The 22,210-nt window shown below is 38.8% G+C and overlaps 1 protein-coding gene across 1 annotated transcript; it reads right to left on the reverse strand.

Moving 5' to 3' along the window:
- Positions 1 to 311: 311 nt before the first annotated feature.
- Positions 312 to 22,089, reverse strand: TBP (TATA-box binding protein). The gene is made up of 8 exons (XM_057490259.1): positions 21,943 to 22,089; positions 19,105 to 19,311; positions 16,168 to 16,493; positions 9,890 to 9,977; positions 4,623 to 4,714; positions 2,963 to 3,130; positions 1,656 to 1,750; positions 312 to 977 (listed from the first exon to the last, which is right to left on the reverse strand). Exons 2-8 carry the CDS (start codon positions 19,156 to 19,158, stop codon positions 898 to 900), a joined length of 903 nt encoding a protein of 300 aa, XP_057346242.1. The 5' UTR covers positions 19,159 to 19,311; positions 21,943 to 22,089; the 3' UTR covers positions 312 to 897.
- Positions 22,090 to 22,210: the final 121 nt, after the last annotated feature.

Raw genomic sequence — 22,210 nt, forward strand, 5'->3', positions numbered from 1 at the left:
TTTGATACTTAGGATCCATGTAACCTGCGGCAAGCACCTCAGCTGGGGCCTAAGTTTCCTCCTGTATGGAAACTGCAGGTTTTGTGAGAATTACAGGCAAGGTATCTGGGGAACAGGAGGTGCTCAGTATATGGAACATAATAAAAACATGTTTTGTAAGCAACGTTAAATTTCCAGGGAGTTCATCATCATTGCATCACGAGACACTGACTGAAACAAGCACACAAGTGGTTTTAGGCATTATATCTAAAATACAACTTCTTTTTAACAGTATTATCGTTTGAATCTTATAAGGTATCATAACATCAATCTAACACTTTATAAACAGCATTTATTGTACAGAGTATTCTGAAGGAAGAAAATATGTACAGCCGTTTTCATTCATACATCTGTTCTGCAATACTGAAAAGGCGGAATGTGTCTGGCACAAAAACAACCCCTAGGAGTTACAAATTAGAAAACCAATACTCTTAAAAAACATTTTTACTTTTCTGGTAGAAATATAAAAACTGGTTTATGGGGAAGAAATTAAAAAGTCCCATCAATTGTAGAGGTGGCTTTAACACTTAAAGTTTTGTCCCTTAAACCAACTTCTCAACAGCAGTAAGTGTTTAAAATCTAAATATAAATAAACGGGCAGTGCTGCCCAAATAGCAGCACCATGTGTGCAACTGATGAAACACTGGGTGTTCTCTGCAGAGGTGACCTTCCTGGCCTGAGGGGACACATGCAGGAGAGCTTCACCTGCTGCTGCGACCCACAACTGAGAGTCCATCTTCTCACCAAATCAGGGCCATTCACAACACAGCCACATAAATGTACCAAAACTGATTTGTTATTAAAAAAACAAAAACAAAAAACAAGTTGGGTGGGAGAGGGAGGGGTACATAACAGCCATTACGTCGTCTTCCTGAAACCCTTCAGAATTGGGTAGATGTTTTCAAATGCTTCATAAATCTCTGCCCTGACTTTAGCACCTATGAAGAAAAATTGGAATAGATATGAGAGTCTGAAATGGCATTTCTTAACATATTAAGAAGTAAAATTATTACTTTAAAACAAAACAGCAAGCACAATTCTCTCCGTATCTGACTAAAAGAGATAGGGAATTGAAATGTTAATGATGGAATCCCATGTCACAATCTTCTATTTTTGTTTTTACAGCAGTATTTTCTTAAAATGGCTTTTTTAAGTTCCTGCACCGGGCACGAACTGAGCAGGGCAGCAGTAAGAGTGGCTGAGTCTTATTCTCCTAATTGCTGCCTTCAACCAAGCTCCTCTGAATCATGCTTTGTTCAAGTCTGAAAATGATACTGCTGATGAATCCCAAAGACTTACAGGATGATTTCCAAATTAAAATGCAATCTCGCATGCAATATAATGCTCCCCTTTCCTGCTCTCCCCACCATACATGCTCCAGCTAGAGGACCTAGCAGAGCTCTGAGCTGACTTCCCTCCCCTCACTCCCTCTAGTGGATGGGTTTCTCATCAGAGTGTAAGGATGACAGGAGAGGAGAGCAGGGTAAAAAATCCTCTGCAAGTCGTGAGCCACTTGTCCCAACACTATGATAATACTTTTTGTCCTCAGTAGAGAGAAGATGCCACTCTTTATAAACCTTTCAAACCTGCAGACACTACTTCCTGTTACAACTTACCTGTTAATACCACTTTTCCAGAAACAAAAATAAGGAGAACAATTCTGGGTTTGATCATTCTGTAGATTAAACCAGGAAATAACTCTGGCTCATAACTAGAAGAAAAATGGCAAAAACAGTTCAGAAATTAAAAGCTGCCCATGTTTTTGGATAAAATGAGGACCTGGACAAGGGAAAATACAAAATGGACAGCAAACTAAGAGAAGGCCCATTCTTCAAGGAGCATCAAAGGAGAACGTACTTAGGCCGGTGAGGCGGACCAACCAACTCCATTTCTCATGCGCCTGGATTTTCCGATATAAGAACTCTATTTATTCTCTGTATGCTTACCTGAAGTGTATCTGATACTTACCAGGTTTCACTCTGGACAAGTATGTCTATCAACTCAGAAGAGCCCAGTTATCACTTATTTCTAAGTTGTAGCAACAGTGTGTCTTTTAATCATCCCAGTCTCATCACCTTAAACTGGCTGTGACTTTGGGCAGGAAATGGGACCCAAGTGACGGGAAAGGCGCTGGCTGGAGAATTAGCTTTTGCCTGATTGTGCTGTCCAGATGAAAGCACTGCTGGTCTGAGTGCCCTGTTCTGATCCTAGCAATCTCATTTTCCTAGTTCAGAGAGATTGAAAATGGGATGTATGTGTGTCTAACCAAGTGAAAAACTCAGGATAGGCTTCTCTGTGGAAGAGATGCCCGGGTGGGTATCTGAAACGCGAGTGGGAGTTTCCTAGGTGGAGTGTGAAATGAGAGTGTGCCAGGCGAAGAGGCGGGATGTGAGAAGGCCACGGTGTGAGACAGGGGCAGCAAGTCGGTCAGGGGGTGCTCTGAGCAGGTGGAGAGGTGGGCGGGCAGGGGCCTGCTGAGTCTCCACCAGGAAGTAGCAGGGAAAATACACAGAAAGTACATCGGATCACTCAACTTGACAATTTGCTGGCAGATCTGACAGAATGTTGACTAGAAGAAAAAATTCAAACAGCTGAGGAAAAAATTGATACAAGAGGTTGTGGGTTTAATTTCTGTATTTAAAATGTGTTTATTGATCAATAACAGGATGAAGCATAAAAGAAGAAGAGTCACTCTCTTCCCAGTAAAGGGAGCTTTGGATGTCACAAAGTGGAATGGGAAGTAGGAGGCTAGTGAGAACACTATTACCAAAGATTTTGGGAAGAAACTTAAATAACAAATATGTCTACAATGACATCATGAGTTCTTTCCTACTGATTATTCTGCATTTCTCTCATGAACAACGTTTAGATAGATTATAAATGCATTTTTGCCGAAAGCAATCATAATACATCTCAGACTTACCTACTGAACTGTTGGTGGGTCAGCACAAGACCTTCTAACCTTATGGGGAACTTCACATCACAGCTCCCCACCATGTTCTGGATCTTGAAGTCTAAGAACTTAGCTGGAAAACCCAACTTTTGTACAACTCTGGCATATTTTCTTGCAGCTAGTCTGGACTGTTCTTCACTAGGGAAAGGAAAAAGTGAGATATTCATACTCAAAACCAGCTAAAATAATTATTTAGATGAGTAACTTATAAAAACTCCAAATTAGGAGAGTTGTTTTTAAAAAACTGTAAACTAGTCAACCCACTTCCAGTAAGAGAAAATATGCACTGACATTTAACAGTTTTACTGTTAAAAAAATTAAAGTATTCCTGGGTCCTTAGTAGAAAAACGTAGGCCTAACAAAATGATCACTTTTCCAATTCACCAAGTTACTGATAGCCCCAGATCTTAACAGATGTGAAGTATATCATAGTCACCACTATCACTACTTTTTTTTCAGCCTAAACATTCTTTGAGATAAAAATTAACAAGCTTCCTTTTGAAAGTACAATATCGAGATTTACACTTGAAGAGTACACACACTAACTCTATACCCATTTTTATGCCATCTCTCTCTACCCATTCCCACAACTCAGCTGTTACTGTACTCTGAATATACAGTAATGTAGAGCTTAAGTAAAAAAAGGCAGAAAGACACCATCCCGAACAAGACTCTCAAGTGTAGGGGTCAGGAACAACAAAAATTAAGCATGCATACATACACTTTTTTTTTTTTGATGAAAATAAATTTCTGATTTCTTTTTAGTAATCACCAAACTAGAAATACACTATGCTGTCTGCAGGAAATGCTCTGAATAGAGAGGGCTAAACATGCACAAAAAACCTGTTTGGGAAAGACAAACATCCATCCAGCAGCCATTGACAAACACTAGTTTTTGATGTTCCATCCAGGAGAAAACTAAATGAAGAGTTATGTAGAAGCCAAGGACAGACCCATGTCCAGCTTTCTGAAAAAACCTCAGAGACCAGGAGCAAGTATGTCCCCACCAACAGCTGTCCCTCCATTAGAGGTAACTTCAAAGTTTAGAATAAGGAAAAGCTTCCACAACTCCCTGTATGTGTAGACACTGCAAAGTGCATTTCAGTTATCTTTCATTTTAAAAGTTTACCTTCCTTCATCTGTCCAAGCTTTATGAAGCTACTGTTTAATCTTTCCCCATCTTTTGCCTTCTGCCAAGTATGTGGACTCTGCTAGGCAAGGCTGAGAACAATCAAGGCCCTAAAGCACTAACCTGCACAGACAGGATCACTCCCAACAGAAGTGGGACAAGGGAACGGCATTTCGTGAAAGGAGAGCATTCCCTAAGAGCCCAACTCAAACCTTCACAGTTAAGACTGCTTAGAGCCAGAGGCAGCGGACATGGGCAACCAACACACTGCCTGAGCCTGAGGTCTACCACGCTCTCACACACTCAGCTCTGAAACTGATTCCTGAGCAATTCTCTTTTCACTTGAAGATGAATCTGTGTTATATGTAAATTTTTATACCTAAATGGATTCTTATTAATAGTTTGGATATTACATACTATCAAATATACATAAAATGTAATTGAATTGTAAGGAAGTAAGCATGGTAACATATAACCGGGAGAAGAACTCCTTAAACCTACCTCTTGGCTCCTGTGCATACCATTTTCCCAGAACTGAATATCAGTGCAGTGGTCCGGGGCTCTCTGATTCTCATGATGACAGCAGCAAACCGCTAAAACGGTAAGAGAATAATGAGGTCATGCCACACTGCTCATTTCTGTTAGGAGGACTGGACAATGACACAGAGTATCACAAGTAGTTAAGAAGGACCTGGCACATACAGAGTCACCAAAACACCTGTCACACATTCCTGTATGGAACCCTTCACATAGATTCACCATGTGGCACATATGCTTCTGCACAAAGAGCAGAAAAAAAACTATGACTACTGATGAAGTTGGACCAAGACCTGTGTATTCTTGCACACACATTCCAGCCAGAGAAGGTAATTTTTCAAGCTTTTTACTTACATCCCTATTAAATACTAGTTCCTCTGTTTCTACCTTATATTTGCTTCTTATTTTGACTACCTTCTATAACTTAATTTTATTTATTTTTAATGATTTCTTAGGCAAATAAGCTGACAGTTTTCAACCTCTATAGGGAATTAATAAATCAGACTACATGCACATCAATATGTAGTGACGGGACCTCCTCTATTTCCAGTTGGCTTTTATAAACCGTATTAATGTATTAGCACTTACATAATTGCAAAGTAAAAAATAAAAGTTTTAATTTTCACTTTGTCTTTTATGTTTTAACATGTTTTGCTTGCTGAAATTGTAACTCAAGGGAAAAACTTTCAAGGATGGATTGAATTAATAGCCTAAGTTACTAGGTTACACAATAAGAAACAAAAAATTATTTTCAAATAATTCTAGAATTTTAATATCTGATATTTAATTACGTAAGAAAAAAATTAATGTATTATTTCAAATCAAGATGACTCTGCCAAATTTGACAGCTTTAACAATTTTAGTTTAAAAACTGCCCTGTCTTCCCTTAGATTTTACTACCATGTAAAATGCTAGCACTATATTCTAGTTTATACAAGCCGCAGGAAAACCCTAATTATTTTGCATTTCCTAAATTCCCTCTACTGGTTTTACTGGTCAGACAGCTAATATTTCATTGGAGATTATACAATTGTAAAATTATGTATTCAACTAAATCCAATTCTGAGATATAAAAGATTAATTTGTATAATGTTACTGGTCATACGGACTTGCCATGGTAGTTAATTGATGACTTCCAGACCTTAGTTACCTTAGGAACTTACACAAATAGTTAAACAATTTTTAATATTTTAGATAATTTCTTGAGATGAACATAAAAATGCTGGTCAAGGAAGTTTTTATTTACCCTTTCCTCTCTCTCATTTTTGTATGTTATACAATGGCCATTCAATTATTTGGTGAAAGAATGATGTTAACATACACGTTTATTTTGCCACTTCAAACAATTATAAAAGACATACATAATGTGCACTGACAGGCAGACAGCTACACATTCCTTGGGTTATCTGCCTTCCAGTTTTCCCTGAACCTAAAGGAAACAACATTGGATTGCTTTGGCTAAATTAAATCACTGTAAATGGTTGAGACTATACCAACAGTTAACAAGAAATATGTATTTTATTTCCTCTAAATTCTATTTTACTCTGAATTCAAAATAATAGAACTAAGTATTTATTTAAAGCTTCCTAAATGGCCATTGGGTACCATAAAGATTTATTCTCTCACCATGAACAGAAGGAGTTCTAAAATAATTAGGCATAGCTAATGCTCTCTATATTTTAAACAGCTCAAACAAGGTAACAATAAGTCTCAAAAGCTAAACAAGCCATTTTCTTTCTCAGCCAGTTGTTACAGCAACTCTGGCTTTGGACATTCCCACCTAGGCTAATGCTTTCTCATTTGTACGTCAAAGACAAGGTTGTTTTAGAGATTTAGAAATTCACCCCAAGACCATTATTTAACCAACAGCTAACATTTCTGTATCCAACTTCCCTATCTGCTACAGCTGGCAAACACCCTACACTTCTCTAACATAATTCTGTCTGCTTCCTATATAAATCCTAAATACTACTCTAGTCTAAACCCAACTACTTTACTTCCCTTCCCTTAAAAAAAAGTAACCCAAAATCTCAATGATCAAAATAAATCTAAATCTACCTCATTCTGACTGTTTTGCTCTGATAAAACTTAATGAGTCATTCAATAATAATTCATGTGCTTAAGATAATCAAGGTATACTTTACACTGATATACTATAACATCTTATAACATCTTAAATATTGCTGTATAACCTTACCAACAACTCCTTCCTAAGATAGTCAACTTGCTAGAGATTCATGTGGAAATAAATATTAATAGTTGATAAGCTTTTTAGAGTTGTGTCCTTATTAAAATGAGAATTTTCTGTCTTCTTTGGTTATCTTCAATTAAAACATTAAAAATAATGACTTATTAGAGGAAATCAGACTTCTGAAGTAAATATCAATTACAAAAGGAAAGTGGCTTCTCTAAGTCATGCAAACAACAGCTGTTACTAGGTTTGACTATCAGTGATACAACAAAGATAATCTTTTCTTCACATTGAGGGGGGAGGCAGAAATTTCGCATCTTTTCTCTTCATTAAAATATTTCAAAAATACATGGTGTTACTTAAAGTCATCTTGAAATTTTAAGTACACACGTGCATGCAAACAGACACACAGCAAAAAGCTACCACTGCCAAACATAAAATGTCTGAGACAAATGCGTACATTGATTTGGACTTCACAAAATACTGGTGGGGACACTTTACGTGGGGAGCTCAAGCGGCTGTGAGAACTGCCATATCTTTAGTCATTAGAAGCCAGGATGAACTGTAATGGTGGGCAAGGCTCTGGGCTCCCACTTTGCTTTCATTCAATGCCCAAGTCTAAAAGCTGAGATATGCACCGTAATAGTATGTCAATGGTTTTCTGATTGGTTAAAGCTTTCCTTTGATAAAAGGCCAATGCTGAAACTGTCCAAGTTTCCAAAGAATTTTACTTTCCTTGGCCTAACATCTTAGCCCTAGTAACAAGGTGATCTACACCTCAAACCTCCCCGCCCCCAAATTCTCACCCTATGAAGATGTTCTTGACAGACTGATGAGAATTGGCCTGACTCCCCACTAACAGTCTCAACCTTGTTATGTCCTGACATTGTCAAGTAGTCTCCCCTGCTATCCAGAAGTGAAGTGTTCCTATGAAACTTTCATGAGCCAAAATGGCATCTAGTAAAGCAGGAATTACTGTTTCCTAAAAACAAAAACCCTCTTCTGATTTCATTTGGTTAGTGAAAACAGGTACTAATGTAGGTCTTCTGAAAAGCGAAGTGATGGAATGCTAACTTTCGGATAGTGCGGACAACCTTCACCATCAAACCAATGTCTGGGTAAGCTACATCACCAAAGAAAATATCACTGCACACACCTCTGCAAGCCACACAGGCAGCAGATAGCAAGATGCAGGCGATACCAAGCCAGCCTTCAAACTGCCTAGAAGAAAACGTTCCAGACTATCCTAACTGAAATTCTATTTTCAGGCATCAGTATGTATGCATAACACCATCCCCAGTGGGTACGTTCTCAAAATCCAACTGGATATGTATGGGCTCTGCCTGAAGATGGACCCCACACCTACTACAAGGCCTCCAGATAGCAATGACTCCTGAAAATACAGCTTCCTCAGAAAACCTCTGAATGAAGACCCAGGGTAGATCCAGACTTAAGTTTTATTACTTAACTGCCTCTTCCTTCCCTCACTCCTTCCCCTTGGTATTAATCTTTTTTGGCTGTTTGCTTAAGCTTCAAATTTGTTATCCAGCTTTTCCAAGATCCCAACACAGTCCCTCAACAAAAATGGTAAATGCTTTCACTGTTTTTCAAGATTTCTATCCTGACTAGTAGGAATTTCTGAACTGAAACAGGAGTTCCTGGATTGTAACTCAAAAAGTAAGTGAAATGGCTAATCCAACAAACTATCTTAAATACACTGTCTAAAACAGAGCCAGAGAGAACTGTCCTCAACTTATCAACGGCCAGTCAAGTAGGAGGATTACTACAAATGCTGACACACCTGTCAGCACCAGGACAAATACTTCAGGGAATGGGGAACAGAACCACCCACCACTGAGAAAAAAGACTTGGTTCCTGAAACTGACCAAGCTGATTCCTGGGTGTTAATTCTTCTGTTTAGGCTTAAGCAAACTAAAAAAACTGGGTATGAAGTAAATTCCACCTATTTCCTAGGGTATTTTAGATTATTCTTATTATTTTCCCTCCTCTGCTGTCTAGTATCCTGGTGCTTAAATGTTGCTATATGGCCACTGTTTCCAGATGACACTAACTAATGACATCCTATGAGAAAGTGAAGCCCTTGTGGGCCTTGAGTTTATCCCAAGGGGCACTGAGACATCAGTAAAAGAAATGGCACAATCTGGTAAGACTCCGAGGCGCTAACACACCCATGGACACACACAGGCATGGAGCCTATCACATACAGTTCAGTTACATTCTCAGGCTGTTCCTTCTACCCTCTCTTTTCTTTTTCTTATAGAAAATCTTACTTTACCTGTGTTAGAGGGTGAAAGCAATTTATTACTGGTTTCCCTTGCATAAAAGTAAACAGCATGCTAATAGTCAAGTACCTATCTTTGAGGTAACTCTGAAAGGCTCCCACTTCAAGGGAGTCATCTTTGAAGGACGATGCCCCAGAGCTCTCCAACATGATTACCTTCTGACTCAGGCACCGGGTTTCTGTTTGTCCCTCTAAGAATGTCCACTCATTTTTGAATGAAAACATGTACTATTTTTTTACAAAACAGCTTTTCTACTAGTGCAAGGACAAAAACCTTAACATGAACTCAGGCTGCTATCTTCAGATCAGAAAATATAATAAACTCCCTTGCACTTATTACCCAACTTTAACAATTATTAATTCTTCCCCCATCTTGTTTCATCCATATGCCCTGCCCAGTTTTCCAACTGGAGTATTCTGGACTAAATTCATATACTGGGTATAACACTCTATCCTATATAGTTTTCAAAACATAAACAGAATCATACCATACATTTTGCCTTCTAAATTCACATGATTCTCATCACAATGGGTATATAAACTTAGTTTATCCTGTAGACTGCTTTTTCCTAGGGTCTCTTACACAGCAGCTATTCCATAAAAATACACATTTTGCTTTAAATTCTCATTTTGTTGGTGTCAACCAACTTAAGCATGACACATACTTTTTGATTTAGGGATCTTTAGAAGTGAATTCTTACATTATTGTAATTTGAAATACATTATAATTGCTCTGACCTTGGGATTATATTCAGCATTTCGGGCACGAAGTGCAATGGTCTTTAGGTCAAGTTTACAGCCAAGATTCACTGTGGATACGATATTTCTGCAAGAAATTTGGAAAGACAACATGATTGTTTAACTTTTACAGGATAAGGTGTTACACATTTATCTAGAAATCTTTCACCAGATGTAATTTAATTTCATTAAATTAGTTTAATAAACTAATTTATTTTCAACATTAAACATTTTTCTAAATCTCTGACATTAATTGTTCAACAAGTACCACACACTCTGGGGAGCACCACCCATAGATTCTCTCAGTTAAATAAAAAATAGTAACTATTACATTCTCTGTTTCAGATGAAGCTGAGGCTTCACTGGGGATAACTTGCTCCAGATACACAAGGCTCCTAAGTGGTGAAGTTGGGATTGAGTCCGTCTACCATACTGACTCAACTCACCCTCGAGCTCTGAACAGCCACCACCAACCACTATAAGGAGAACATGCAGGTGTGACTTTCCCAGTCCTCCTCGCAAAAATTATCTTTTGGAAGAACAAGAATCCAGTATCTTTAACAAAGAAAAACACCTGCTCTTTCTTCTGATTAACCCTTAGGAAATCAAGAAAAACAAACTCCACCATGTATTATCTGGGTCCAATGCACCCTTTTCATTTTTTAATACTTATTATCATTTTATGAATAACTTACAAAAGAATGAAAAACACGTTTATTAGAAATCTTAATAAAACTTACACACAGCAAACCCGAACTTTTATTCTGTATTTTCCTGGTTTCAAAGGTACTGACTGAAATGGGCAATGCCCTCTGAATGAAACTAATAGCCCATCAACCATCATTCACAAGCCTGGAACACCACTGTCCTAGAATACTGATTCCATATTTCAAATGCATCTCCATCAGTTCTAGCTCATTGATGCTTCTGGTTCTTTTTCCTACCGTGAAAATGCAGCATTTCTGAATACTTGATGGCTCAAAATTTGGTTGAAAGGATGACTCTCTTAACACACAATTTTAAGAACTAGGATGAGCAACTCAATGAATGTTTACATTTCTGCATCATCTTCCAGTAAATTTTATATACACACATGCCTTCAGCATTTGTCCACTTATGAACTGAATCAAGTAAATTGTGGTGTATCTATCATATATTTACTCATATAATTGTTAATTGTATTTTTCCTTTTTTAAAAAAACTGTGTTAATATACATCAAATTTACCATCTTAACATTCTTAAGTATAAAGTTGCAGTGGTATTCAATACATTTGCACTGTTATGTGACCATCACCACTACCCATCTCTGTAAATTGTAATTCTACATAAACTATTAATAACTCATTCTCCCCTCTCCCCAGGCCCTGGCAACTACCTTTATACTTTCTGCCTCTATGGTTGTAATAACTCTAAGTACCTCATGTAAGTGGAATCATATAGTATTTGTCTTTTTGTGACTGGCTTATTTCACTCTGCATGTCTTCAAAATTCACCCATGTTATAGCACTCTGCAGAACTTCCCTCCTTCTTACGGCTAAGTAATATTCCATTGTATGAATATACCATATTTTGCTTATCCATTGACACTGGTTGCTTCCACATTTAGCTATAGTGAATAATGCTCCTGTGAACATAGGCGTACAAACATCTCTTCAAGACTGCTTTCAATTCTTTCAGGTATATCCCCAGAAGTGGTATTGCTGACTCATCTGGGCATTGTTTTTAATTTTTTGAAGAACCATCATATTGTCTTTCATAGTGCTGTTCCGTTTTACATTCCCAACAGCACAGGAGAGTTTAATTTATCCACCTCCTTGCCAAGATTTGTTGTATTTTGCTTTTTGGATAGTAGTCATCTTAATGGATGTGAGGTAGTATCTCATTGTAGTTCTGATTTACATTTCCATGTGTAGTGATGTTGACCATCTTTACACGTGCTGTTGGCCATTCGTGTATCTTCTTTGTAGAAATGCCTATTCAAGTCCTTTGCCCACTGTTAAATTGGGCTGTTTGGGTTTTTTTGTTGAGTTTCAGGAATTCTCTATATATTCTGGATACTAATTCCTTATCAGATATGATTTATAAAAACTTTCTCCCATTCTGTGGATTACTTTTTTACTCTGTGAATAGTCTTTGATGTACAAAATTATTTTTATAAAGTTCAAGTTGTGTATTACTTGTTACCTATGCCTTTCATGTCATATCCAGGAAATCAATGCCAAGTCACCTGTCATGAAGCATCTGTCCTGTTTTCTTCTAAGAGTTTTATTGCTTCAGCACTTACATACAGGTCCTTCACCTATTTTGAATTAGTTTTTATATGTGATGTAACCTAAATTAGAGTCCAACTTCATTCTTTTGCATGTGGGTATCAAGATTCCCCAGCACTGTTAGTTGAAAACTGTCCTTTATCCAATGAGGTGTCTTGACAACCTCATCAAAAATCATTTGGCCACATATGCAAGGGTTTATTTCTGGACTCTCTATTCTATTCCATTCTTATGTCTGTCTTTATGTCACTGGCATACAGGTTTGATTACTATAGCATTGTAAGTTCTGAAATCAGGAAGTCTGAAACCTCCAGCTTGTTCTTTTTCATAATTGTACTGGCTACTTGGGGTCCCTTGAGATTCCACATTAATTTTAGAATGGGTTTTTCTATGTCTGTAAAAAAAAAAACACCATTGGAATTTTGATAGGGATTGTACTGAATCTGCGTATCATTTTGGGTAATACTGACATTTTAACAGTATTTCCAGTCTACAAATATGGGATGGATTTTCATTTATTTACATCTTCTTTAATTTCTTTCAGAAGTGTTTGTAGTTTTCACTGTACAAGTCTTTCATCTCCTTGGCTAAGTTAATTCCTAAGTATTTCATTCCTTTGGATCATTTAATAAATGTAATTGCTTTCATAATTTTTTTCATTATACATAGAAATGCAATTTATATTTGAATGTTAACTGTATCCTGCTGCTTTGCTGAATTCCTTAGATCTGTGTGTGCAGACTTCAGGATTTTCTACATTTTCTACATAAGAGCTTATCATCTAAAAACAAAGATAATTTTACTTTTACTTCTAATTTGCATGCCTTTTAGTTTTTCTTGTCTAAACTCTCTTGCTAGAACTTCTGGTACTATGTTGAATAGAAGTGGTGAAAGCAGATATCCTGGCCTTACTCCTGACCTTAAAGGAAAAGCCTAAAGTCTTTCAACACTGAGTATTGTTTGATGTTGGTTTCTCATATATACAGCTTTTATTATAGAAAGATAGCCTCTATGTATTCTTATTTTTTTAGGTGTTTTTATCATTAAAGGGTGTTGAATTTTGTCAAATGCCTTCTCTGTCTCAATTGAGATAATCAGATTTTTTCCCCTTAGTTGTGGTATATTACTTATTTTCATATATTGAATCATCCTTGTATTCCAGGAATAAATCCCACTTGGGTATGATGTATTATCCTTTTAATATGCTGCCAAACTCTGTTTCCTAGTATTTTGTTGAGATTTTTGCATCAGTGATCATAAGGATATAGGTCTGTAGTTTACCTGTCTTATAGAGCTCCTCCAGCTTTGGTGTCACCATAACACTGGCCTCAATGAATGGGTTAGGAAATACACCCTCCTCTTCACTTTTTGGGAAAGCTTGAGGAGCAGAAACAGCTCTTCTTTGATCGCCGGGGAAAATGCACTGGAGAAGGCATCAGGCCCAGGGCCTTTATTGTTGGGATGTTTTTCATTAGTGATTCAATCTCCTTACTAGTTGTAGTTCTCTTCAGATTTTCTATTTCTTTGTCATTTGTTCTTGGTAGGTTTTGTGTTTCTAGAAGTTTGTTCATTTCAACTAGGCTATTCAATATTTTGACATACAAATTGTTCACAGTACTCTCTCTTATAACATGCTTTATTTCCATATAATAGTAGTATCCCCACATTCATTTCTGATTTTAGCAATTTGGGTATTCATTCTTTTTGTCCTCTGTCCATGGAGCTAAAAGTTTGTTGATTTTATTGATCTTTTCAAAGAACCAACTTTTTATTTCACTTATTTTCTCTATTGTTTTTCTATTCGCTACTTCATTTATCTTTGCTATAATTTTCATTATTTCCTCCTTCTGCTAGCTTTGGATTTATTTCATTCTTCTAGTTCCTTAAGTTGTAAAATTTAGTTGACTTGAGTTCTTTCTTGGTTTTTTAGCACAAGCACTATAAATTCCTCCCTTAGCACTGCATTAGCTTCATCTCATAAGCTTTGATTTGCTGTTTTTGTTTTCAATTCTATTTCTAATCATCCTTGTGATCTCCGATCCATTGACTGTTTAAAAATGTGTTGTTTAATCTGTACAAATTTGTTAATTTTCTAATTTTATGTTAATGATTCATAACTTCATCCCATTTTGGTCAAAGATGATACTTTGTATGACAGCTACTTTTTAAAATCTGCTGAGACTTATTTTGTGGCCTAACAACATGGTGTATTCTAGAAAACGTCCCAATTGCACTTTAGAAGAATGTGTATGCTGTCCTTGAGTGGAATGTTCAGTACCTGTTTGATTTAGTTGCTTGATTGTGTTAAGTTTTCTGCTTTCTTATCCTCTTTTTTGATTGTCGTAGGCTGTCTCTGTACCTCAGCCTGAGGTGTAAACTTTATGTCTATGTCTTGTGAGCCTTTCCTTGGGAACATGCCTCATTTTCTATTTTTCCCCCATATGTACAAATGGTTTTGAATGCCTTGGTCTTTAATGTCTGGCTTTCAGCAGGGAAAAAGCAGAAAGTGAAGGTGGGGAGAAAGGCACTGGGACTTTAAATTCCCCTGGAAGTCACTTCAGCCAGAGAAGACAATGGGGAAGGTACAAGAATGATTGCCTACCTCTGTCTGTACCTGTGACCAGACAGCTATCAGCAACCAGAGAACAATTCTCCAATATTTGAAGGACAGGGTCCTTTTTGCCTACCCTGGCTCCCATAACCTGTATGCAAACTGCCCTAAGAAATGTGCACAAATGTCTGCCAGGGGGCTGGGGCTGGGGCTGGGGCTGGGTAACTGCTCCTATGCTAAGAGCTTAACTTAAGCAAAAAAAAAGAAGACCACAATTTGGGGTTTGAGCCTTCCCCTAGGAGTTGCAAACCTTCAACAGACTACATAGTTCCATCGCACAGATTCTGCCAGTCTGTTATCATTACACAGATTCCCACCTCACAGGTGCTTCCTACTCTGCCATCTTCCCAGTATCCTCCGTAAAAACGTAGTCTTAAATATTTTCATTATTAAATAGTTACCCTCATTCTTCATCAGCCTATAAGATTTAGAGGCCACTGAATTCCCATCCAGTGCTCTTATCAGACAGCAGAAACTCAGGGATGTGGCCGACTAGACACTATGTGGAATATCAGAAAGATGAAGGTGCTGGCAAAATACAGAGCACCATTTCACAGCTGCTCATAGTCTATGACTCAGACTGGAGGTACAGACTTTAATCCCCTCCAGAGCCAGATGAGCAGGCAGGACAACAGGGACTGGTGTTGAGAGAGATGAACTAACAAGTGCTCTCTGTAAAATCATTACAATTAAAATTTTTAGAACTGTGTCAGATCAAAAGACCCATTGTCAGATTCAAGTCTTTGAACAGCAGTCAGGACCCATGATTAAACACTGCTTAGTTCTTTAGAGAAGGTATCCAGGGAAATGTAGTGATACAGTTCTTACAAAGAACCTTTCAATCTGGCCACAAACTTCCTAAAAGCAAAAGCTACATACTACTCATTGACAGATATGTGGGAACATCTGTGCTTTCCAGGAAGGAGAAATTTGTTCCTAGTCCCCCACCGCTACCCTGTTAGCACCCACTTCATTTAGATAGAAAAATACATTTGGGGTAGAACGGCCATTCTCAGCTTGTGAGCACACAGCCCTTCAAAGATTTATATGCAGCTCTCGTAGTAAACAATGGCAAAGAACAAGGACCATTGTGACTTTCTAAGTAATTTTCTCAAAAAGCAAAGACATCCCGAGGGAGGGAGACTACATAACACTGGATTCAGCAGTTCATCTATGGGGAAATGTGTACAGGAATAACTTTGTAGCTTGTGTTCACATACTTGCGCCAAGCCCATGAACAAAAGCTACTGCATTTCTGAAGGTGCCATGAGAGCCTTTGACTGAGGGCACCGACGCACTGGCAGCTCTGCTGCCCCTTCCCAAGTGAGAGAGAGCAACACTGACTGGCGGACCTGAGAGCTGCACCCCTAGGCAAGGGGACCCACAGAGTACTCACTGCAGCTGTGGCACAATCCCAGAGCTCTCCGAGGCCGGCGTGGCAGGGGTAATGGGGGTCATGGGGGTCATGGGGGAAGGATACAGAGGCGTGGTGCCTGGCAAGGGTGCAGTTGTGAGAGTCTGTGAGTGGAAGAGCTGCGGGGTCTGGCCTGAGGCCCCCTGTGTCGCCTGCTGGGATGTTGCCTGCTGAGCTGCTGCCTGCTGCTGTCTCTGTTGCTCCTCCAGGATGGACAGACTGTTGGCATTCTGAACAGGCTGTGGAGTCAGTCCTGTTCCATACGGCATCATCGGACTGAAGATAGGGATTCCAGGAGTCATGGCGCCCTGTGGGAAGTCAGAAGGACAATGGGTCAGACTTGTCTGCTGGAGAGCTGGTGAGACCAGCACCTTCAGAGTGCAGAAGGGGATGCTGTGCACTAATAGGGAGGAACAAGCTGTTCTGACACCTGCCATTTTCCTCCTCACTGTAACATCGTAGCTATAGCCTCAGGACTCGGAAGTATACCTGTGTGTGAAGTCCAACTCTGCTCAATTATTGTACGTGAGAACTTGAGGAAGTCGCTTAACCCTTCAGGCACAACTAGGTGATAACAATGCTCTAAGATTGTTGGAAAGAATAAGGGAGATAACTGGGGTGAACACACCTTTGTTTAAAACATCATCCTACCATGCCACATGGGTAGGACCCCATGTCTCTCTCAAAGATCTGTCTTAGCTTAAATGACACACTGTAATGATTACCCTATCCACTTAAAGCATTCAATACAATGACAGACATACAAAAACACTCGTGTCAGCAAATATAATGACAGCTATTAGAATACTATTCAAAAAGGCTGATCATCTGCTCTCCCTGAGTTTATATCAACAAAATACAAGGCATGTATCAGAATAAAATCAACTCACTTTCCTATGCTTCTAAACTTTTCCAGACATCGTTACATTTATTAATTGATCTGAGTCTCACAGCGGCCCTTTGGTAAAGGGAAATAGATGTTGTTCTTCCCATATTAGAGGCAAGAAAACTGACACCAAGAGAAGCTAAATGACGTGCCCAAGACCACAGATCTCAGTGGTAAAGGAGCCAAGACCACAACCAAGTCTTCCTGAGACTCAGTCTAATGGTTTGCTGAGACCACAAAGTCCATGGAGCCCACGGAGTCTGCAGAGCCTGTGACCTCTCTGTGAAACTTCTTAAAATTATACCCAACATTTCTGCACAGAGGGAGCCATAGTTTTCATTAGTCTCCAATGGGCACATAACCCCCAAAAAGAGCCAAATCCTTTACTATTTCCACTAGCTTATTAGCAGAAAGCACAAACTAGAAATTTCAAATATATTTATATTAAATTGTTTCACCAACATAGTTGCAACAAAGAATATGAGAGGAGGAACACCAAATATATGCTGTAGACCCTAACAGTATTATTTTATTGCATTTATTACATACATTTATAAAGTATGAAGTAGAAAAAATTCAGGTTACATTAATTTTTAAAAGACTAAGAAGGTTTTGAAAGGTCTGCTTTTCTTTATATCATGTAAAAAAAAGACCTCAATACTGATCACAAACATACACGTAACAGCTGAAACTATGAGGAGAAAATCCTTATTACCCTGGATTGGCAAAGATTTCTTAGGATGTAAAAACACTAACCATGAAGTAAAACTGATAAATGGAATTCAGAAAAAATTAAGAACTAGTCTTTGCAAGACACCACTAGGAAAATTTAAAAGTAAACCACAGACTGGGAGAAAACATCTATAAAACACACATCTGAGGAAGGATTGGTATCCAGAATACATTAAAAGCAATCACAATTCATTAAAAGATGAACAAATAAGCCAATAGAGAACAGGCAAAAGATACGAAGGACATTTACAAATAAAGATATATAAATGGCCAATAAGCACTTGAGAAGATGCTCAAGATACAAGTCATCAAGAGAATACCAATTAAAACCACAAAGAAATACTACTGAGCAACCACTAGAATGGCTAGAAGTGAGAAACTCCAAACACTGGTGAGGATGTGGAGCACCTAGAACAGTTATACTGCTGGTGGGACTTAAGAACATGGTTTAGCAATTTCTTATACAGTTAAACATACACTTGTCATATGACCCAGCAACCTCATTCCTGGGTATTTATCCAAGAGGAAAAGAATGTAGTTCACACAAAGCCCACACACAGATATTTAAAGCACCTTTATTCATAATGGCCTCAACCTGGAAAGACTCCTAATGTCAGTGAGGGCTAAGCAGACTGTGGTGCAACCACACACTCTGGAGCACTGGGCGGCAACAGGAGAGAGTTCTGCACTACATAGATGCTACGCTGGGCAAAGCATACAGACACACAAAAAAGCACATCCTGGTATGATTCCATTTGTATGAAAGTCTAGACCAGGCAAAACTATCTGTAGCTCTGAAAGCAGATCAGTAGTTGTGTGAGGCTAAAAGGAGTGACTACAAAGAGCCAGGAAGGGATTTCTAAGGTAAATGAAATGGTCTTTAAATTACACAGGTGTGCACAATTATACAAACATATATTAAAATGGGTGTTTTTATTGTATATAAATTATACCTCAATAGTTCACTTAAAATAATTTTAAAAACATGCTATTTAGAACCTTAAACACAAAAAAGGAAAGATAAAACTGGAAAATAATTCTGTGAGAGTTAATTTCAAAATCAAAGACCCCCCTGTAATCACTTGGAACACTTTCATTACATGTTTATCAAGATTCACTTTTTATAAACAAACACACATTTTAGCTTTCAAATAAACTCTCCAAATTAAATACTATCATGCCTATTCAAAGCCATACAGGACTTCTCAACAACAGACGGTTAAGTTCCCTTCTTCGCCTTTATACAGTCTCTTACAACACAGATTCTGTCCCATCTGCACTCTCCTTCCAGCTGTTATTACCTGAGGGGAGGCCAGGCCCTGAGCATAAGGTGGCAAGCTGTTGTTCTGATCCATTATGGTCACCTTCTTCTCGGCAAATCAAAAACCTTTGGACTGGAACTTGGTTCAGCATTCAATTTTTTCCTAGAGCATCCCAGCACTCTTCGTAGCAACTTCCTCAACTGTCTACAGTATCTTCACTCATACCAGGGAACAGTGATGATGATGCTTTGAAAAAAGTTTGAAATTTAGTGTAAAAATACAAGTAAGTGGCATAGCCTCATAAAACATCTTACAGCTATACAAAACGCAGAGAAAAGTGCCAGTGAAGCTATTTTGCAATACATTTACCTTGTAATGCTGAAATCTTATTCTTTCCACATTTCCTGTGACTGCATGCAAAATTTGCAACATGAGAAAAAGTTTCATTATATGTTTAATATAAATATTTATGTAATGCTTAAAATTAAAGTGTCATAATCAGCACTGAAAACTTAGAAAATAGTGCCCACAAGAAGTGAATTCCTAGACAAACTGTCGTATCTGAGTAGGAACATTAAGCACTGTATACACAGAGCATTTAGGCCAAGTTCAGGTTTTTAAATATTCCAATCAGCTTTACATTCTCCACAACATCTTCTGCATTAAGTTAAGTAAACATTCAACTGCATCCAATAGACTTTGGTGTGATTATTTGTTGAGCTACTACTTTAATTAAACATTGTAATAAAAGCTTACAAAACAAATAAAACACCATGTTTTTATATATGTAATAACTTTAACTCTTTAGAACATAGAAGTACAAACTGTGCCTGCATCTGGCTCTGCTTAAATCATGTCTTTACTGGCTACACATTTCAAATTCCTTTTATTCGAGAGAACCAAGTGACTACTGAAAGACCTTCAGTTTAGTTGAGATGGACCAGTAACTCACTCATGGCTGCTGTGAAAACTGAGACTCAAACAGGACTGATTAATCAGTAATACATAAGAACAGCATCTAGTTACCATGCAGTAAGCACAAGATAAATGTAGCTATTGTTATCAGATTTCAGTTTAAACATTATCATCTAGTAAGAATTTCTCAAATAGAACTTTCAAGTCTCAAAGTCGCAAGTTATATCTCAAATACACACGTGCTTGTCCTGGTACAAAGCACTCAAATATTTGTCAGATAAAGGAAAGAATAGGATAATCACTTTGAGAGGACAAAAGACTATATATCCTACATCTAGATCACTGGAAAAGACCAAAAATGAAGATGAAAACAACATAAAAAAATGTCAGAGATAGAAGAAAATTATACTTTTTGACACTGTTATCCTATAACAATAATATAAGTGCTGCAAATATAAATATGAAAAGGCTATGTAGTCCTTGGCATCAGAGTTCCATAAAAGAGTATGCAAAACTTAAGCACTATCAATAGCAGAGATGCACCATATATAAAGCTCTCTGAGTGCAGAAACCAGCACAAAGACAGGGGCAGATGTCTATGCAATCTCTGCACTTAGCCCTGCACCTGGCATGTAGCCTGTGATCATGAATGAATGGACAAGAAGATAATATAACTGCCAAGGTTCTGAAGAGGAGTATTTTCACAAAGCAGAGACCATGTGATTTCAGTCCAGCAGGGGAACTAGGAACTTACAAATCATCACTTCAGGCAAAAGGGCAAAAGATCAAGCACTAAAGAGACAACGTTTGAAAGAGCATGCAGTATGCAAGCAGAAGCTCCAAACAACTGTATAAAAAGTTCCTGCAGAAGCAAATACAGGTGGGGATCACCACAGCAGGAACTTAATCATTCTTACATAAGCAATAGAGCAGTGACAAGATTTTGAAGTGCAGCATAAACAGACCTACTTTGGCAACAGTGTGGATGAATTTGAAGAGAGAAAACTGGAGGCTGGAAGTTCAATTTAAGGCATTCAATACTACGAATGAGGAAAAAGATAATGAGTGCGAGATTTAAAGCACTCAAAATATAACTAGAGATTCATCCAGAAAGTGGTGGCTCCAGACCCCTGTTTGCAAACAAAAAGTCTATAGACGAAATGTGTGGAACTAAGCTGGTACTTGATGTTAACGATTGTTGAGAGCTCTCCATCACTCCCAGAGAGGGCACTGACCATCTTTCCTCACCTGCGTCGTTAGAACTGCACTAAGAACACAGAGTCATTTGCAAGTATCTTCAGCTTTTGGAAACTGAAACATCGATTTCAGTAGTTTCTGGAGACACCGATAAGGATAAAGAATCCATTAATTCTGCATAGCCTCCTAGTATCTGCATAATTATATCAACCATAATCTTTTCAGAGAAGGCTACCTAGAGTTTGAAATTAGAAAACCACACTGTCCGGGTCTAGACAGGGAGGCCCTGTAAATAAAGTTATGTGTATTGGTATTTTAAGCTCAACTGTGCCCGAAGTCTCCGGCCTCTGACAAAACGTTAAAGTCCCAAGCGCAACTTGATAATAAAACCACCCCTTCTGGTAGCAAGACAGGCGGTAAAAGCCGGGGTAAATCTGCCTTCCAAAATCGAGGAGAAATGGATGGCAGAACAGAAAGCCTACGGGTCTTGGATGCGCGGGTCTGTGCTGCCCCATGCCCCTCCCGGCGCCCTGCACCCTACGCTCGTACGATAGAAAGCCGCTTTCCAACCACAGGAGAGGAGGGCACCGGGCGGAATGGGCGGCCGGTATAGGCCGGAGCGGCGGCGGCACGAGCGAAAGGAACGTCCTCGCGCGGCCTGCGAGCCCACTCGGCCACTGCTCCCGACATCGCTACGGGGCCTCGCTGCGGTGGTCGCCGCTGCACGAATCCTCACAGAAGAGGGAACGCCCAAAGGGCTGTTACCTGGAGTCGCTGCAGAGACTATTACCATCCCGCGCAAACGAAGTGAAGTCGCAGGCGGCCGAGGAGCCCGCCACGGGGACCCTTCCTGACCCCCGTGAACTCCAGGCGCGCGTTGATAACGTCACTTCCGCCAGGCCCACTTTCAGTTGGTGGGACATGCCTGGGCGGGAGCTACGGGGCTGAAAAGTGTGGGCATGCCGTCACTTCCGTGCTTTCCGTGGGTAACTAGCTTACCGGAAACGGAGACGGGCGGGGCTCCTCCGAGATT

This window comes from Manis pentadactyla, chromosome 12, assembly GCF_030020395.1.
Source record: "Manis pentadactyla isolate mManPen7 chromosome 12, mManPen7.hap1, whole genome shotgun sequence".
Classification (NCBI taxonomy): domain Eukaryota; kingdom Metazoa; phylum Chordata; class Mammalia; order Pholidota; family Manidae; genus Manis; species Manis pentadactyla.

Coding starts and splice junctions, on each gene's coding strand:
- TBP (XM_057490259.1), bottom strand. CDS start 19,158: ATGGATCAGAACAACAGCTTGCCACCTTATGCTCAGGGCCTGGCCTCC. Junction 16,494..19,104: donor AGGGCCTGGCCTCCCCTCAG/GTAATAACAGCT, acceptor GACTTCCCACAG/GGCGCCATGACTCCTGGAAT. Junction 9,978..16,167: donor GGGATTGTGCCACAGCTGCA/GTGAGTACTCTG, acceptor AATTTCTTGCAG/AAATATCGTATCCACAGTGA.